Raw genomic sequence first — 21,565 nt, forward strand, 5'->3', positions numbered from 1 at the left:
TGGCGTTAATTGCGATCAATTGTTTGTATTCTCTAGAATTATTTTCGTCAAACTACAGCGAATTAACTGTTAGCAGGCACTCCTCTGGGAGAGCTAATGGATATAGAACCATATAAACAAAATGATACTCGCGCAGGATAGTTTGACTCAACAATAACGGGGGAGCGTCTTTCCATTCTATACATAGCCAGAACGCAAGGGTGTGAAACTAATCGAGTATAGTTTGGATGTGACTTTTTTTACTAAGCTCCTCCAAACTATACACGACCAGCATACGCTGCGTACTGCTCGCGGCGTCTTTCCGTTCTATACATGGCCAGAACGCACCCATAGGAAACTGCTCGTGTATATTTTGTAGGGCCTGTTTGTAAATCTGTGACTCCAAACTATACACGAATTTTGCGTACTGATCGTGTATAGTTTGGAGGAGCTTAGTAAAAAAAGTCATCTCCAAACTATACTCGATTAGTTTCTACTACACCACTTACACTTGACTAGAGAGAGTGTGTTTAGTTGATATTGATTTAGTAAAATTCAGTAAAATATGGAACTATATTTAAAATCACATTTATTTGATATTATTACATAAAATATTATTATTTTACTGAATCTATAATAAATCTAGATTTTTAACACTATTGTAAGTGGTTTTTGAAATTAAATTGATTAGGTAGATTTCAAATTAAATAACAATTTAATTAAAATGAGAGAGAGTGAGAGAAGAAAGTTCAACGTGCATTAAATACAATATTATGCGAGACTTCAAATGCTAGGTTTGTATTGTCGGCCGTTTGGTGTAGTGGTTCGAAACGGACTACTATTCCGGAGGTAGCGGGTTCGATTCCCGCACAGTACAAACATTTGTGTGCATGAACATATTTGTTTGTATTGGACTGGGTGTTTTCTATGTATAATAAGTACGTATTTACAAAAAAAAGTATTTATGTATGTTTATATCCGTTGTCTAGTACCCATTAGGGTGGTCCTTATTCCTACGAAAAAAAATTTTTTTCTTATATTTTGCGGGGCACCACGTAATTTGAATATACAGGGTGTCCCGTAATGTAACGTCAAGCCGGAACTGGGTGTTGAGGCAAGTTGTGCTGGTTATCAGAAAAATATAAAAAAAAATCCATGTGGCATATTTTAAAAATAATAGGCATTTAAAAAAAATCAAAAAATTCTACTCCAGGTGACGGTCCTTTTGCTCGTGTTGCCACAAATCTTCACTTTTTCCAAATTTTTTTTTGTTATGTAACCCTGAATAATGGTTCTCTAAATTGTTATCAAAATTACAAAACCAGCTGCTCCAGCTTGGATGAAAAAAATACATTATTCCCAAAAAAAATTTCAAAATAAAAATTTTGCCTAGTTTAAACTGACTGTACTGAAAAAAAAAATGTACTACGCGAGTGTGGCAAGTGACGTCATAATTTGGCGCATTTAGTAAGGATTCCAAAATGGTATAACACTTGGTAAATTTTTGCTGTAAATGTCGACAATTTTTGGTTTTTTGGAAATAGTCCCGTTTTTAACTTTATCTACCTTGGTTAAAAATTATTATTCTAATGTGCCCAAAATTCAAGTTTCTGTGACTGACTACCGTACAGTCAGTCACAGAAACTTTTGTCACCATGACAGTAATTAGTAGTTGACATACTATGACAAAAGTCACCCGTGCGCGCGCGCCTTTACTACCTGCTCTACCTGCACTTGTACTTGGTAACAGGGATAATAAGGATATGAAGTTTCGGTTATGGATACGGTTACGGATATTAGAATAATATTATACCGTTTTCGGTTACGGTCACGGATATGAAATCATTTCAGATTATCCGAAAGTCTCGGATAATTTCGGTTACGGAATTATTAGAATTTCAAAAATGTAGGTATAATACAAATAGCAAGATGCTGCGTGAGCGTGACCCACATAGCTACTTTATGTACCAACTAAGACGACACCTATGTATGATAAAGGTAAAACAGGCTGGCATATTAGATGGTGCCAGCGAATGCCAGACAAGTTGGTAACAAATATTAAGATTTAAGGTACAATTCCAAGACGGGCCGCAGACCGCAAACTGCAACCGCAAACTGCAAAACTATGAAATCGGCAGCGCGGCATTGCAGCTGCTGCGTGTATACTGCAGATTTCATAGAGTTTTGCAGTTTGGCCTTTATCCGAAACTATCCGTAACTTTTGAATCAGTTTCGGTTACGGTTATGGTCATTTTTTTATTTCGGATATCCGATAGTTTCGGTTACGGTTACGGATATCCATAACATCCCTGCTTGGTAATATGGCCCTCTCCGTCCCGCTCATACCTTTTAAAATGGCTTCTCCACCTCACTTAAGCCAGAAACTTGAATTTTGGGCACATTAGAATAATATTTTTAACCAAGGTAGATAAAGTTAAAAACGGGATTATTTCCAATAAACAAAAATTGTCGACAATTACAGCAAGATTTTACAAATTGTTATACCATTTTGGAATCCTTACTAAATGCGCCAAATTATGACGTCACTTGCCACACTCGCGTAGTACAATTTTTTTTCAGTACAGTCAGTTTAAACTAGGCAAAATTTTTATTTTGATATTTTTTTTGGGAATAATGTATTTTTTTCATCCAAGTTGGAGCAGCTGGTTTTGTAATTTTGATAACAATTTAGAGAAGCATTATTCAGGGTTACATAACAAAAAAAAATTTTGGTAAAAGTGAAGATTTGTGGCAACACGAGTAAAAGGACCGTCACCTGGAGTAGAATTTTTTGATTTTTTTAAATGCCTATTATTTTTAAAATATGCCACATAGATTTTTTTTTATATTTTTCTGATAACCAGCACAACATGCCTCAACACCCAGTTCCGGCTTGACGTTACATTACGGGACACCCTGTATACCATATGAAAGTCTTTCATTATTTTTTTTTTTAATTTTTAAAAGACATTTAGGGGTCGCTACCAAGGTTTGAATTTTAAGTAAAAACAAAATCTATATTTGTTAGATTCATTTATTTTTAAAGCCAAAGCCAAATAAAAATATTGCAAAATTATTGTTGTTGCTATGAACTAAGATATTATGTACAATATACATATTTGAATCAATTATTTTTAAGATATAAGAGTTTACTTGTTAGTATCTCGACGCGTCGGTACCATGGTCGGTATAGAAGAGGGGTTGAGGGGAGAAGGGGACAAGAAGCGATTATCTATTCTATCTATGCGATGTTCATTTGCACGTAAATTTTTTTTGTGTGCTTTAACGTTGTCGCTAACGAGTGCATCAAAAAGATCTATAAAGTTGAAGATTTTAGTTCTGGAAAGTATCTGCTAGGGACGCTGTACAATCATCATACATTTAATGTATGTCATTTTTTACGCAGTCGCTAGCGGATGACGATTGATGTAAAGTCGCACTAAGCCCACTGATTACGAATAGATCCAGAAAAACACGTGTAGTGACAGCGGTTAGTTTAGTACTAGGGTCACATTGTTTTTTTACAGAAGTACCTAGTCTAATTGTTCCTTTCTACAAAATCACAAATAATCTAGCAAAATCGATTTTGATAAAAAAAGAACTTGTTTTATAATTTTGTCATTTATTCTGCATTTTAGTATTCCCACATGCAGACGGAAGCATTTTTAGTTTTATTTGTTTAGACTGTATAGATTAAAATGACATTATCATCATACAAATATCATTTTTTAGTCCTGACAAGGAACCCTTATAGTTTCGATATGTCTGGCTGTCTGTCTGTCCGAGGTTTTGCTTGGAAACTATTGGCACTAGGGAGCTGTAATTTTGTAGAGGTATGTATATTAATCACGCCGACAAAACGGTAGAATAAAATTTTGAAAAAAATTTTTTTTAGCGTACATGTAAAGTGGGGATGATTTTTTTTTTCGTCTTCTATCCCATCGTGTGGGGTATCGTTGGATAGGTCTTTTAAAATGGCTTAGGGGTTTCTAAGACCATTTTTCGATTTAGGGATCCGTTTGCAAAATGTTAATGTTTAAAGTGCCAATTTTTGTCCGAGTAGGGCGTCCCCCCCGCTAAAAACTAAACAGTTGGCTTGATAAATCTGGAAAAACTCAAGATTATAGTGCTTTTTATGAACTTTCAAGGAAAACTATAGCGGTTAAGATAGATCAGTTAGTTCAAGAGTAATAGTCGTTTTACTCATGTATTATAAAATTTCATACCTAATAAAAATTCCTTAGAAGAAAATTTTAAAAGTGGCTTTAGATGAAGTAATTGCTTACTTCTGATTCAATATATTGTGATAACGACGGACAACTACAGAACCCTACACTGCGCGTGGCACGACACGCACTTGGCCAATTTTTTTACTTAAGATATAACCCAGTTTTCTGGCAAACTCTATTTCTCTATTTCCTGTGGAAAAAAATACGTGATATTTCCCGAGACCCCCCCTCTCCCCCAAGTGAGATTTAGTGAGGTTTTTGTTGACCCCCTCCCCCCCCTAAAAGCCTCACGTAATTTATGGACGCCCCCTTTTCTATGGCAGAATAAGAAACACCAAAAAATCCTTTATCAAAACAATGACACGTGTCGAAAGATGATTCAATGTTTAAAGTAGACACGCAGATATGAATTAATATGTAATAGAAAGAGAGGTCAATAAGTCAAAATGACTAGCATGCAACTACTCGCGTATAAATTGTAATCACGCACTTATTACAATACATACATGATTAGTCCGTATGCGTACTGGCGATGTATATTTTGGAGTGAGATAATTGACCTAAGTCACTACAAAGTATACGCGAGCAGTACGCAGCATATGCGTACTGGTCGTGTATAGTTTGGAGGAGCTTAGTAAATAAAGTCATCTCCAAACTATACTCGATTAGTTTCACACCCTTGCGTTCTGGCTATGTATAGAACGGAAAGACGCCTGCTCGCGTATACTTTGTAGGGACTTAGGTCAATAATCTTACTCCAAAATATACATCGTCAGTACGCATACGGACTAATCATGTATGTATTGTAATAAGTTCGCGATTACAATGTATACGCGAGTACTTAGTTGCATGCTCGTCATTTTGACTTATTTACCTCTCTTTCTATTAGGTACATATTAATTCATAACTGCGTGTCTACTTTAAACATTGAATCAATTTCGACACGTGCCATTGTTTTGATAAAGAGCTTTTTGGTGTTTCATATTCTGCCATAGAAAAGATATTTGTTTTGGGGCTGAATAACTCTTAAATTAAGAATTATGTATGTCAAAATGATTTTTGTTCTTGAGATAAAATTACAATTAAATAAATAAAAATAAATATCCCTGGACATTTTACACTGCGCTTCTAGTCCCAAACTAAGCAAAGCTTGTACTATGGGTACTAGATAACGGATATAAACATACTTAAATACTTTTTTTGTAAATACATACTTATTATACATAGAAGACACCCAGTCCAATACAAACAAATATCAAAATATGTTCATGCACACAAATTAATGTTTGTACTGCTCGGGAATCGAACCCGCTACCTCCGGAACAGTTATCAGTTTCGAACCACTACACCGAACGGTCGACAATTTTAGTTAATAATGCACGTTTAACTTTCCTCATTCACTCTCACTAATAAATAATTGGTATTTAATTTAAAATCTACCTAATCAATTTAATTTCAGAAACCACTTACATTAGTGTTATAAATCTAGATTTATTATAATAATACGTAGATTCAGTAGAATAATAATATTTTATGTAATAATTAATTAATTTAAAAATGGCATCACCGTACGTGATCTACATAGGTAGTTCTTATTTCTAATCTCGAGGACAAAGCATGAGCATAATAAATGTAATAATTTTAAATATAATTCCATATTTTATTAAATCAAATAAACTAAACACACTCTAGTCAACTGTAAGTGGTGTAGTATAGTTTGGAGCGAAGACGGAATCCATCCACGATACAAACTATATACGATCAGTACGCAAAATTCGTGTATAGTTTGTAGTGACCGACTTACAAAGAGACACTCCAAAATATACACGAGCAGTTTCCTATGGGTGCGTTCTGGCCATGTATAGAACGGAAAGACGCAACGGGGGAGGAGTCAGAATAATAGGAACTACGAACAAAATTGAGAACTTTTAACCATGTGGGAACATTGTGTTCATGGTGGTACATCAGCCCAATAGTCAAATCATTGCTCCAATAGTGAAGGACATTCTTTAAGAGTGTAAAAATATTGGCACTTGGTAACCCTGCTAAAAACAGTAAAATAAATTATGTTATAGCCCGACCAGGAACATAAAAACCCTCGCCATGTTGCGGAAAACTAATGGTACTAATTTCTTTTAATGGCAACAGTAACTGAAAACTTCATTGGCCTGTCACCTTGCATGTCAAAATTAAACTCTCTATTGCTGTCAAAGTGTAAACAAACTTTATTTTAATGTGTGCAATTGATTTTGTGAATTAAATTGCTAAAATATTTTTATAGTCGTGAAAGAAAAGTGGTTCACAATGTGTTAAAGTATTTGTCGAAGAGAAATACTAAGGATTCGGACAATATTTTCATTGAATAATGTTTCCGACAAAGGTTGTCAAATTGACTGACATGTTTATCGTATAGTACAGTCCACTATGAAAATTAGCTGTGGTTTGTTTCAAATACCTATTTTAAAGTTTTTTGTCACTTTGTAAGTGTTGAATTTTATGGAATTGGGAAAGAAGTACCGTGTTTGAAGCGTTCATGAGCAGACATTGCAGTTGAATATTCAAGTTCTGAATTTCATTATTGATGATTATTAAAATAAAACCTACTAGCTCGATTGATGGTTTCATTTAATTTATTTAAACCAGGTTACCTATAATATATAATCTTTCAAATTCAAATTGTTTGTTGTTCATTAATTTATAAAAATATCAAATTAGCCCGTAATCTTGAATCCTGATACATAAAGTTAGCCTATTAATTAAACACAGGTACGACTGTACCTACTCAGTGTTGCACTATCAAATGCAATTGACGCGCCTCTATGCCAGGGTTTTTATGTTCCTGGTCAGGCTATATAAACATTTCTACTAAATGTTTGACCTAGACATACATTACTGCATACTTAGTCTTACACTACTTACACTGGAAGAAGAGTTAATTAGTAAAGCACAGGCAATCTTTGTCTAGGTTGAAAAATATTTGCATAACGATTTCAGTAATTAATGTTGAACTGAAATAACAAGGAAGTTTTGCAAATCGTAAAATATTTAATTGCCTTATCATCAAATGCTGACAAAGATAAAAAACAAAATGTAAGAAATTAATAAAATTGTCTAAAATTGGATTAACTGTTACCCATATTGATGTGATAAAAACAACAATAGTAGAATGTAAAATGAAATGAAATGATTATCTATTAGTAGGTATTTATTTAAATTAATCATTAAAATTAGTTCACTCACACTCACAGAGAGCATTTCAGATTATTTCCGGTAATTTAAGATAACATTGTAAATATTTTTCAGCAAAATTTTATCACTGAAAGTGAGTCATTAGCACAAACATAATGATAAAAGTATTTTCCTTATATTAAATTGTTGTCATTATTCATAAGTGGTGATATTGTCCTATTAAACGTACAGTAGTAATTTGCATTAGGCGTCAATTATTTCTACCCATTGAAACATGTCAAGTGTGCTATTATAATAGTAACTTGTTACTACCATGGGTTATTAATTAATCGTTGTTTACTACATAGCCATAATGTCACCTGCTTTTCCATGTGACTTAATATGTTGATTAGAACATTATTTTATCTGAATTTGTTTAGCTACGATTAATATTACTGAGTTACTGAGTCACCAAATCAAAACATCACTCTCATTTAAACTAGAAAATCTATTTTTTGTGGCCAAAGACAGTACAACATGTGATTAATTGTCTGTTGTTTGGCTAAAATTATTAACTTGACTGACCAATAGGCTGATAGACCGACTATGGGCCTGCAAATCAAGATTTTGCAGGTGTACATAATGTAGGTATCTTTTATTTTCTACTACAACGGAGGAGCTCTTTGCCTCACCTGGAAAGTGAAAAGTCAGGCTAAAAGAAGTGTGCTACCTAGCCTAATTAATATTTACTAATTTTGTAATAGGTTTTTTATGTTTAGTTATGCCAAAGCCTGCAACTCGAACACAAATTATTTATGTAAAAGAACTGAGATGCATTTTTGGATGTCAATCATTAAATCTTCAAGCCCTGCGAATCAAGACATAACAGACAGCAATGAGGGTTTCCGCGATTGAAAAATCCGACAGATGGCAATACGTAGACGGGAGGTTCAAATGCTGCATGATTGGTGGATTTTGACATATCTGTCAATGTCATGTCAAAATCCACCAATCATGCAGCATTTGGACCTCCCGTCTCCGTATTGCCATCTGGCGGATGCGGTTATGCGATTTAATGTGACCGCTTGGGGATTGATGGGTTAAGTGAGAAGAATCACTCAGATGGTGGCCATTGCAAACATTTTAATTAAGGGCAGTAATAAAAGTAACTTTATTAAAATAATTAGGGTTAAAAGTGGAGAGCAAAATTTATTCAGTTGGTAGCTTGTTTACGGGAAGAAAGGGAAGAAGAATTTCTTTAGTATACCTACATCCCCTTTAAGGCTATAAAGTAGTTGAACAGTCAAAGGGGAATATTGGGACGAACAAACAATAAAATCTTCAAAATTCATAGATTAATCAAGCACAATCAAATGAAGGACAAGATTGAAGTCGATTTTTACAAATTGAATGCAATAATAAAGTAATTAACCAATAATGTACACAAACAAAACAGCTGTTCATATAGACCTCATTGTTTTAAAGATAATAGCTGCTATAAAAACATACAAAGGAAAAGAAATCGTACAGGAACCGCTCACTATCGAAACGGTTGCATAAAAACAGATAGGGTTACTCACGGTTCGGCTTCTATGGACTGCAGGCGAGCGACATAGTTCGACGGAATGTAGCCTTCTTGTTTGGTCTTCTTGCTCCTAGCTAGCCACCAATCTCCTTGAGTATCATTTAGGATTTCTAAATGCTCGCCTTTTCTAAAACTAAGGTCTTCGTCGGTCCTAGCATCGTAATCATACAAGGCGACAAATATACGGGTGGGAGGCACCTCGCTAGTGTCCGTGCTTTGATTCACAGTCGATCTTATTGGATCAGGGGGTGGTGTTGGCACTGGCGTCTGGAATGGTCGAGCATCTTCCTCGTGAGGGTTTGCTCGTTCGTTCTTACTTTTAGAATCTTTCTCTCCAGTGCTGCTGAAACAATTCCCCATTTTCTCTTTACAAGGTGAGACTGGTTCCACTAGTTTTATGTCAAATCACACACTTGTACGTATATAAACCAATGTTCAAAGTTTTTATGCATATAAACATTTTATTTTGTCACATAAACGTCAATAAATTGAAACGAATAATCTATTTTTATGGTAAACAAAGAAAATAAAATCCTGATTGAACATCACTGGAGTCGGCCATTTTGATACACCATAGACAAACAGTTTAGCTTCCACAGATAATAAAACAATCAAGGATGACGACCAAAGAGCATAAAAGAGTAAGAGACGGCACTCCATAGATATTTTTTGAGCTCACGCACACATATGCATTTTAGAGAACGACCCGCAAATCTTTACCAACCGCACAAACTACGGGCGGAGCTACCAACATAATCAAAGAGCATAAATGAACATAATGCCTTATTTTCTGACAGTATTAGTGACGTTCGTAATAACTTATCGATTATCGATACTTTGCTAGGGTTGTAATTGCATATCGATATCTAGTATAGGAACCTTCAATATTTTAATGATTACTATTTTTATTTTATACTATGTGTAAGTAAAACGAAGTTTTGTAACGTAAATTATTTATTTCGAAATAAAATAGGTATATTACAATAAGTATTGAACATGACATAGCAGTTGTAGGCATGAGGAATTATTGAAAATTATAACAAAGTACAGAAATGATAATTTTGTAAACTTTTATTTTCACAACTTTTTCTAAGAAAAAATAGGATTTTTATTTATAAACATCTTTAATTTTCTTATCAGCTGATCGAACCTCAGCCTCAAGATTACTTTTCAATGCTTTGTTGCTGTGCTTTTTTACTTTTGTCAGCAAAATTGTTTTCACTTTTTATGAAGCTGTCATTAATGATTTTACAACTTTTTCTTAGAAAAAGGTAACTTAATATTTTAAACATCTTATCATAAATTTCTTTATTATGTTGTTGACATTTAAACCAACTAAAATTACAATTTGTACTCAACATTAAGAAAATGAATTTTCCAACATTTTCCATATATATCTGGTCGGCAATATGGTCATGATAAAATTGTTTAGCTTCATTTACGGTGGTACATAATTGAATTGTTGGATAAACGAGACTTTTTTTATCATGCCACCATTCGCGAAGAGATATATATGCATACAAATCATTGTCAACAGGAGTTTTCACGCTCAAACACTCTTCACAAATTAAACAAGAACTGTTCTGTAATAGTTTGGCAGCTAAATACCCGCTTACATATACTACTGGTTGGTTTTCAAGGCTACACAAATTTTCAATGGGCTGTTCTAAGTTTTCAGGGTCCGGGATAGACAACACAGGATAAAATTCAGTGTCTGTGGAATCTTGAACATTAATTTTTATTTCTGTTGTTTTTAAATTAGTTTTTAAAATGTCTTTATATTCCAGCATATGTTTATTGTTGTCTGCTTCACAATTAGCACTTCTGCTATGAGGCACTTTCAGCCCAGTAACCATGCTTGTTTTAAGCGCTGCAGTAAAGTGCGTGATAGTGGGATTTCTATTGGTTACACTGTGTTGCCTAATGATTCCAAATAAGTTTTCCAGAGAGTCTTGGTTAAACTGTCTAAGGTTCATATATTTAAACCCTTCATTCTTTAACTTTTCCCAAATATCGTTTAAGGATTTGATAGATATTTGATATCCCTTTACGCATTTAACATTTTTTAGTATCGTGTTTTCTGCTGTTATAAATTTTATGGTTTTTAACTTATCAGTATAAAAGGTCCAAGAATCAATGTGATTACTTGATGTGGAAACATTTTCCCGGATCCCTTTCTTTACGTCATTTAAAGATGATGGACCATTTGTACAATCAAATAGTTTATCTAACTGTTCAATCACAAATGCTGTATCATTGCAATCAGAAACTTCTTTCCATGCCATCATTTTTAAAATAGCTGCCACGGTATTACTCAGAGCATGCGCAGCATACTTCACCCTCATCTTAGTTTTGAATGTTGGATTTACAATGGTACTATTCAGTTTTTTAAAATTTAAAAAATTTCTGTTGTGTTCTTCTGCAACTACCAAATGCCTCCATTGTGCAATTTTTCCATCGAAAGACATATTTCCACTTTTAAAGAAATTGTTTCGTAATGATTTGAACAAGTGAGGGATGTCATAAATTATAAAAATTTTGTCATTATTTACAGAGAAAAAGTTGCTATCTATGCCTTGTCCACAGTTTCTTTTTAACATATTAAGAGCTCCTATATTTGTAGATCCCTGATCACAAACTGTTGTTAGAACCATAAATCCGATTTCTTTTAATTTTTTGATGATGTCCGATATAATTTTTGCCAGTTTTGCTGTTGATATTGTGCCTTCCACAAAATAGTGCGCAATATATTGTTTGTATTTATGTTTAGCACCCTGTATCATAAACACTAACGCATGGTCTGCAATTTTCTTTTCTCGTCCCATGTTCTCGCCCTCTCCATAATCCACGTAGCCATCCACTTTATCAGCAATTTCGTTATAAATTATCCGTTTCTTTAACGCCATCTCGTCAAATATTAACGAGCAATATTTATTTTCCTTTGGCATACTTGATGCTTTTGCCTCTAACATATCAATTATATTTTTATTTATACCAGGCTCCATTGGTATATTTTTTAAAATCCTTTGGAGCGTTTTAGTGCTTGGTAGCGTAAACAGCTTTTGCATATAGCGGTATGCTTTAGGGGACCGTTTAAATATAGCCAAAGCATATATTTTGTTGGCTAAAGTCCACCTTTTTCCTTGTGACTTTTTTTTGTTATTCTGCACTACATCCTTTACTAACGATGTCAGCACTTCCGAATCTAACTTGTCTAAATTCACTCTTGACTTCGCTATATTCCTTATTGTTTTTTTTGCATTTTGTAACTGTCGCCAAAGCCTCTTCTCTTTAATTGTAAATGTTGATGAAGTGTCTGTAATAAAAACATTTCCATTAGTAAAAAAAACAACATTAAAGCAAATTGAATTGAATATTGGTTAATTAATCAGCAATTTTACTTAGTTTTTTAAATTAGGTATGTTTTATCTTACCTTTCATTTCAATGTTTTTCTTAGGTCTTTTATAACTGTGTACTAATATTTCTGCCTGTGCATCTTGATGGCAAATGTTTTTATCATCTGAAATATTATAAATATGCAAATAAGTTTAAAATTTATTTTGTTGTTTTATGAAACATATTATTTCCAAATCAATCAATCATTATCAAGTTTTAAAAAAATGCAAAGACAGGATAATGATAGCTCTTCTCATAAAATATGAAGCGTGGGCCCACCTTCAATAACAATGACATAATATTAAATTAAAGGCATTTAGAGGTTTTAATGTTCTGCATTCTGGATGCGGTCTGCGGGTATGTCAAGACAATCTGTAAGTGGTCGTGATAAGGCAATCAGTCACGTGTGCTTTGCGTTCTTTGTTCGTATCCGCACGGTCACGCATTAATATAAAATGTACAGAAACCTAGAATGTTGTACATATAAGTTCATTTTGACCTGACTGCAGACTGCAGAACGCATCCAGGGTGGCATTCTTTAGTTTGAGGGAAGGCATATTTTAGAAGGTAAATAATTAGTTTGTACACTTACCATGAGTAATGGGTTTATAGGTCATATGTTCTGGTGCATTGGAAGTAGAAGGAAGAGGTTCAAAAGTTGTTTTCGCAGAAATACCAGAATCTGGTATATCCACAGCTCCCAAACATGTTGAATTTAGTTGTTTGGTTGTAGTTGTAAGGGGAACTGAAAGCAGATAATGAAATGTGAATTGGGTAATAAAATGTCATGTTCTTACCCAACTTTAGGGTACAATCAGTCTAGTACATGTCTTGCTCACATTAAAAATTACTAGCTTATAAATATTATTAAACTAGCTGACCTGGCTAATTAATGTAGATTGCCTAAAATTTTTCAAATTGGTCCGGTACTTTTTTTGAAGAATTTGTATTACACAAATTACTAAAGTCCCTCTAACTCAACACACATTCTAAGCTAAATTGTGTTACGAGTGGGTTTACTACAATATTCAAGCTGTGGGGTTCTAACCCGCACTTTAGGCTATCTTGGCTTCGAGTTACGGAGCCGATCAAATACAAACAAACAATTAAATATTTCCTTTTTATATTATTAGTATAATTTTAGATAAACATACCTCGTTCAACTGGATTTGACTTCTTTGGAATGCAATATGAATGATCATAAAGAACTGTAACAAAGTATAGATATAATTAATAATTGAAATTATATATTATTTATTGATAAGCATACAACACATGTTTGTGGTTACAAAGAAAAAACCTTGTTAAATTGCAATCGGTTGGTTTGTTTTGGAAACCAAAGAAAATTAATTAAGACATCTAAATAATTCAGAAAAATTGATAGATAGTAAATTAAATTAAAAAAAAATAATTGAAGTCATCATCATACCTGTCTTGAGGTTTTCTTTATTGGAGTCTTTTACATGAAGAGGAAACTCTGTCAAAACTTCATCTGGCAAGATGGGATTGCTCAATTCCAGTGTTGGAATAGCTGAGTTCTTCAGCCGAGTTCCTTTGGCATTGAAGGATTCAGGAGTGAAGTGCCCACCACAAACAAACTTCAGTTGGTGTAACTTTTCAATAGGTACATATGCTAAGTCTTCTATGCCAGCATTTTTAACCCACATTCGACAACTGAAATAAGAAATACCTATTAGAAAAGAAAAAGAATAACAAACTGAATAAATGAGTGTTATTAGAAACTTACCGGTCAGAATCCAGAGGAAACCTACTCAAAAGTAAGGGTGATCCACCACGACTTCGCCTCTTATTACAAATAACGCACTTCTTGTTATTTCTACTCTCCATTATCAGTAGAAGCCTAAAATGAAATAGGTATTAATTAAACAAAGCCTATAATTTCTCTCCAACCAGTGTCAATGCCCTGGTTCATGCATTTACCAGTTTTGAAAGTACATTTACATTTTCATCACATAGGGTTGTTTTTAATGAAAAATAGATTTGTAATAGATCTAATATTTCAAGTAAGTAGATAACATACCCATTAAACAGAAAAGTAAATAAGAGTTTAAACTTCTGTAGAAGTTGAAACACAGCTTATTTAAAAGAGTCTCTATCTCACAAAAAACATAACACTGAACAGCAAACTTTATCACGCCCGATACGGAGGAACTTAATCAACTCAACGTAAACGACAGAAAAGTTTATTTACAGTAATATTGCACCAAATCTGAGAAAATAACTTCACACGAATCAATTCGCCGGTTTAAAACTCAAACTCAATTGACAGACATTTTTTTTCATTTGTCAAACTAACAATACTACCAACATAAGGACACTAAGAATTATTTTTAGTATGGTGGTATTGATCCGCGGGTTCCCCTGCTATAGTGAAATCAATCCAAAATGCACTTTATTACTTAAGGGATAAGGTTGTATATCAATTGCTACATATAGAGACTAGTTTTTGTATGAGAAGTGTCTACCCACTGATGACGACTATGGTTTTTACACTTTCTTTTTAATTTAAAATTATAATTATTATTTTACTTTGTATTGCGTTAATACTGATTCAATTCAAAGATAAATCAACTGCGATAACTGCAATGTGTAATAAACAATCTATTTTATAGATAATTTTCATTACTTTCCAAAATATTCATTTCCAATCACTATGTAGTAATGCGACATCTATTGATGATAAGTAAAACTACATGAAGTCTACGTACAGGAGCGACAAAAACAAAAGCATGCATAAATGTAGCAATACTTAACTGGAGCTATACTAGATGGCGTTATTTAGTCAGACTTAAAATGCATTGACTCTATCAACGTTATCGCTTGGAAAAGTTAGCTGAACGAGGAACAAAGTATCTATCAGCTTCAAAAATTGGCCAGAAAGTTTGAGTAAAATGCTAAATATTTGTCCTTCTAGACCATTGGTTCCCAAAGTGGGGGACGCGCCCCCCAGAGGAGGCGCAAAGACCATCAATGTTCAGAAATCTAGACAAAGTAACATTTATGACGAATATAACGTGGTCGCTTCACTCAGCGAGGGAAGTTAGTAGCAGACAGAGGTAGTTTCATAAAAGGAACATAACGGGGTCTCTTACTATCTTCCCCCAACAGGCTCCGCCTCCCTCTGAAATTTTCCAAGAGCGAACTTAGAGTAGCATTTTACCTTTTTAAAGATATCTATTGAGCCGAACCTGAAAAATCTTTTGCCGTTCTTTATAGCGCAAATTACTTTTTAGTTATAACGAGCCTAGATGCATAGTTAATTTTTAACCAACCATAACCTAAACCAGTGTTTCTTAATCTGTGGTCCACGTATCCCTGGGGGTCAGTTCAGGCTTTTAATCCAGAACTGTTATATTTTGTAATATTGACCGAAATGCATAAAATGCATAAATATGAGAAAAAATGCATTCCCGAGGGTATACTCAGCCATAGCTATGGGTCATTTAACAATCAAAAATAAATCTAAGTAATCGCTAAGTAATTACTAAGTAATTTTTAAGTAAAATTTTACTTAAAAATAAAAGCCACCAAAAGTCTCGTAAAACCCGGAATTCATTGCTACTTTTTTATTAAGGACCCTTAAAATTGTGCTTGATTTCCTAAGGTGTCCGTGGACAAAAAAGTTAAAGAAACGCTGGCCTACACTGTAATCTCAGGAAATTCTAAAGATTCCTAAATCTTTAGTCACCCCGGCCGGAATCTGCCATTCCCAATTTAATTAAACAAGGATCAGGGAGTTAGGCCAAAGTTTGGATAACACTAATCCGTTCGGGCAGCTCGTTGCAATCGCGATAGGCAGTACAATTTCGAGAGCCCTTGTTATGCCTACTACTGTTTGGGAAATTAGGTAGAAGATTAATAAACCATTTGTTTAGAACGGACTGCATACGAAAAGTGTTTCGATCATAACATTAGCTCTAAATAATTACCTACATATCAAGCACATAAATGGCTTTTTGCGATATAGTTAGGTACCTGAAAACTACCTGAAAACCAGTAAGTAACTACCTAACTTGTAATTTTTTACTGTCAATCATTCTAATTCAGTAACTATAAAGATCTGGTGATTTCTGTGTAAGTATGTGCACTGCCTTATTTGTCCTTTATCCACACTGTTCAGAGCCCCGATTACGGTAACTTTTAACGTCTACAATCCAGACACGCTTCTCGATTCTGCGATACGATTGGTCGTTCAACAGCGTACGTCAGCTGTTTTGACCAATCGTATCGCAGAATCGAGAAGCGTGTCTGGATTGGAGACGTTAAAAATTACCGTAATCGGGGCTCAGTCCTCGCAATATTTCATAGCGGTATCAACGAAGGTAAAAAGTAGAGCTTAGGATGTAGATAAGATAGTCTCTACCTTCCGCCACTTTCACTTTACAATCGCCATAAAGTTCTCTCAAGTGATTTTACCGAAAAACCGGACTTTTGTCGTAAAAAACGCTTTTCGCGACGTTAACTCTGCGAATTTTGGAAAATTCCCGCATGAATATTTACGTTTCGCTTCACGGCGAATGGGTTATGTCAAGGGTTGAAAAAGTGAAGAATTGCGCTATAAAATTTACATGGTGACGCAAACAGCGCTGTGTTTAAGCTTTTGGTGCGATTTTGTGTTGAAGATCACCGAAAGGTCAAAATCTGTATCTTATATATTATGTACCTACCTATTAATACTTATTTAATGCTAAGACCCGGGTACACATTTCAATAATCCATGTCTTCTCTCAAAATCCACCATCTGGGAAGATCGGGAAAGACAGCGAATTCCAGTCCCTCGAGTAACACAATTCATCATTGATAAAATATCTATAAATGCTGAATTCGAAAAAGCCAAAAGTTTATTAACATCTCAGTACCTCTAGTAGGAAAAACTTTCGAGTTCGTTTCGTTGCGTATTCAAAGTGTCATCGAAAAATTTTGTATGAAAAATTAAACAGCGCCCCCTATATTATAGCCGCCCTAGGGGGCGCTGTTTAATTTTTCATACAAAATTTTTCGATGACACTTTGAATACGCAACGAAACGAACTCGAAAGTTTTTCGTACTAGAGGTACAGTTTTCATTTCAAGTTTCTTCCGAATTCCGATTCTTTTGCCGATCCAAATTAATTTCTTTGTGAAATTTAGTCTCCCGGTATCATCTTGACGGGAATGAAAAAATTACGAGGCTGTGATTGATTGTGTAAAGCGATATTTTGGTGCTGTTATTCTTAGTATCAATTTCTGTGCGCCTTTTTCCTTCGACTGCTTTTGTTTTAGATTATTATAAGCAAAGAGTTATTTAAATTAAGCATTTGTAATTGTTAATGTTGCAGAATATGTTAATGTAAATGAATAAATAAATAAAAATTAATTATACTTGCCTACTAGAAGGTCGTGGGAAGAACCTGCGCAGCACAGGACCGGTCGTTAATCCTTGGGGGTGGCCTTTGTCCAGCAGTGGGCGTCATTTGACTGAAACAAACGGAACGGATCATAGGTACCTACGTACTAATAGCACAGGATAATACTAATACCACAGAATAAATAATAGTAGTTTTATATTATCAGTGATATATTATCAGTAAACCTAGTATTATATTATCAGTGCTAATACTACGTTCCTACTACCTACCTATATCTACTTATAGGTGGACAGACGATATGGTGAAGGTAGCGGGAAGCTGCATAATCAGCGGTCGTTGTATCTCTTTAATAGTTGAACTAGGAGCTATGTTAATTTGATTTTTGTACCTTGTTTTTTTGTAGGTAATTGAAAAAGTGTGTAGCCTGGAACGTCAAGGGGATCAGAATCAGACGAGTTGATGGTATCAACAAAATAAATACAGAGTGGATGGAGACAGCACAACATCGTAAAAATCAACCGAGCAGAGCACTTTGCCGAATTGTCCCACAACATGTTTTAGGCCTTGGTACCTACTTGTTTATAAAATGGACATACAAAAATCTCTCTGGATTGTCTTTTCTATTTCTACCTTTTTATGCTTCCATACATTTTATTATCGTGTAGTTGTAGTAGAACAGTGTAGTGGTCTCTACTATATTTTTATGTCTAGGTACCTCTGTAGCCATTTGACTACAAAACATAATATAGGTACGTAGTAGGTACCATATAAGTAAAGACAGACAGTCGTCAACGAAATTTTAATAAACTGAATATTTCGCATAATTCTTGCCTATTTTAATTCAGGCCCATTGCAGCTTGTGAATGCGAGCTCGGCGTTTTTCTTTACCGATGTTTCTCAACATTTTACTGAGATTCTTCTAGCGACTTACATCACAGCTTTTATTTATAAGAAACTTAAATATGTACAAACTTTTCTTTATGGTGACACATACTTATCTACTCGTAAAGCTAGGCTGATAACTGTCTTGTTCATGTGCTTATTGTACCTTTGTATTTGTAAAATATAATGTTTTACACAGTGGCGTAACTATACCGTTCGAGGCCCGTGGCAAATTCATCGAATGGGCCCTCCCACTTTCCCAATATATAAAGAAGCTGAACCAACAACAATAGTATTTTTTATTTTATAATATTTATTTATACACTTTTATTTGTAAAAGTTAACTAATAAATCACTACGTGAAGTAGGTACATACAAACTTTATAATTATAATTTCTTGATTTTATAATTATTCACTTTTAATTAAAGGTACCTATTGAACTGAAATCACAATTTTATTTTAAGTAGGTACACAATTTTAATTATTAAAATTCCTTTCTTCGGACTTTCTGTTCAGCAAAAGTGTTAATGACATCATCAAAGTTCAAATTTCGGGCCATAGAATTTTCGATGGATAGAATAGCCAAATTGCTTAACCTTTCTTGTCCCATAGAATTTCTTAAATAAGTTTTTATCAATTTCAGTTTTGAAAATGATCGCTCGGCACTAGCCGTAGTTACAGGAATGGTGAGAAATAGCAGAAATGCAGTGCACACTTCAGGAAAGCTTGAAGATATAAAATGATTCTTTATCCCAACTAATATTATAAATGCGAAAGTAACTCTGTCTGTCTGTCTGTCTGTCTGTCTGTTACGCTTTCCCGCTTAAACCTCGCAACCGATTTTGATGAAATTTGGCATAGAGATAGTTTGAGTCCCGGGAAAGAACATAGGATAGTTTTTATCCCGGTTTTTGAAACAGGGACGCGCGCGATAAAGTTTTTCTGTGACAGACAAAATTCCACGCGGGCGAAGCCGCGGGCGGAAAGCTAGTTATTAATAAGTCAGCAAGTTCTCTTATAGAAGATGACCTTTCTATTTCGTGTTTAAAAGAGGATCGAAAACTGAGAATTTCTTTGGAAAACGACATAGATATATCATTTTTATATAAATGGACAAATGCTAAAGCCTTTTCCAATAAATCAGTATCATTCAAGTTTTGCAAAGTGGCAGGCTGCAAGACACTAAAATTGGAAACAATTTCATTCATTCCAAGGAAACGCGATCTAAGTTGATTAATGATGATGTCTAATACACGATAGAATACGTTCACTTTAAACAAGCTTTCAGGATCTTGGAGACGTTCATCCTCACAAATTTCATCAAAATGACGTTTCACTTTTCTCTGACGAGTTTTAGGAAATTCAGGGTTTATAGACCATTTAACTGCAATACTATTTGCTTCCGTTTTTAAATCTTCAAATTCATGTCGATACTTTTCAAGTTCTTCTAGACAGACTTGCAAACGCTTTGAAGCATTTGAAAGATCGATGGCTTTAGATTGAAGTGCTTTAGAAGCCGCGTCTATGGTTTGTAAGACTTTGCAATGGAAAACCAGCAACATAATAAAATTGTAGTTCTCTACCTTCTTCTTTAGCAAGATAGCTTCATTTCTCTCATCTGATTTGGAATTTAATAAAATGGTTTCTGTTAGCGCTTTTTGAACATCAACAAATCGAACCTTTAAAGCAAACATGGCATCAAAGCGTCCTGCCCATCTAGTTGGATTCATTGTTTTTAATGTTACTGAATTTGATGATACAACGGTTTCTCCTTCTTTGTTGTCAGATATAAAACTAGATAATATATTCCATCGTCTAATACTATGGCCAAAAAAATTATAAAGGACATTGTCAGAAACCGCCTAAAAAACCGCCCAAAAACATTAACCCATCATAATTATTTTCTATTTTTTTTAATACATTAAGCACCCTTTCATTCTAATGGACACTTAAGCATTGAAAAATTAAATAAATAAGTCTTTTAACGTTTATTCTATAATACTATTACAACTTCCGGACGTTTTGGTGCGTGGCATGGTCTAAAACCTATCAAGTTCCATAATTTTTGCCGATAAAATCTGTACGAGGCATTACCGTACTTTATTGCTGGGAGTCCATGTATAGTGATGTTCCTGCGGCCATCATAGACAATAAAATATCGATTTTGAAAATAAAATAAATCGATTAAACTGCTTTGAAGACTAGATTTGCGTTAAAAGCTAAAAAGATATTGACAGTTTGACACTATTACAAGAAGATATCTAAAGTGTCCAACTGGTCGAAGGTCGTAAATAAAATAAAAATAATTAGGACCATAAACTGATATTCATGGTATCATAACTGTAAAAGTGTCAGAATCCGATGTTGAATCCAATGCCAGTTGAAGTGTGAGAAACATATATATTTTTTTTTTATGTGACAGGAGGCAAATGAGCAGACGGATCACCTGATATCAACCTAGTATAGTTGCCAGTCTCTCATAATCTATGCCAATGAGGGTTTTCGCGATTGAAAAATCCGCCAGATGGCAATACGTAGACGTGAGGTCCAAATGCTGCATGATTGGTTATTTTTGACATGACATTGACAGATATCCACCAATCATGCAGCATTTGGACCTCGCGTCTACGTATTGCCATATCGCGGATTTTTCAATCGCGAAAACCCTCATTCATAGCACATGTATAATAATAGACCAAATGAACTTTTATAGATTGTGAAAGAGAAGATAAAGATTTTATTATTTTATTAAAATCTTGCCACGAGGTAGTTTTTCAGTAGAAACCAGGATTGGATAATCGCTACAGGCAAGTATCAGAACATTTTATAAATATTTTTAATCGATTATATCCATGTGAATCGTTTTAATAAATTGTCATTTTACTTTTTCAATTAAAACTTTTTCAATCCCTAGTCTTGTCAAACTGTCATAATGTCAACAAATTATAAATGTCAC

General features: G+C 34.2%; 1 protein-coding gene across 1 annotated transcript in view; it reads right to left on the bottom strand.

The window, feature by feature from the left end:
- Positions 1–9,551, bottom strand: part of LOC135079877 (tyrosine-protein kinase Src42A) — a 76,263-nt gene extending 66,712 nt beyond the window's left edge. The window contains exon 1 of the mRNA XM_063974501.1: positions 8,957–9,551. Within this exon, the coding sequence (XP_063830571.1) occupies positions 8,957–9,321 (365 nt within the window). The 5' untranslated portion in view covers positions 9,322–9,551. The remainder of the gene's footprint in view (positions 1–8,956) is intronic.
- Between the last annotated feature and the right edge of the window lie 12,014 nt (positions 9,552–21,565).

The sequence above is a fragment of the Ostrinia nubilalis genome, chromosome 17 (assembly GCF_963855985.1).
Source record: "Ostrinia nubilalis chromosome 17, ilOstNubi1.1, whole genome shotgun sequence".
Taxonomy (NCBI): Eukaryota; Metazoa; Arthropoda; class Insecta; order Lepidoptera; family Crambidae; genus Ostrinia; species Ostrinia nubilalis.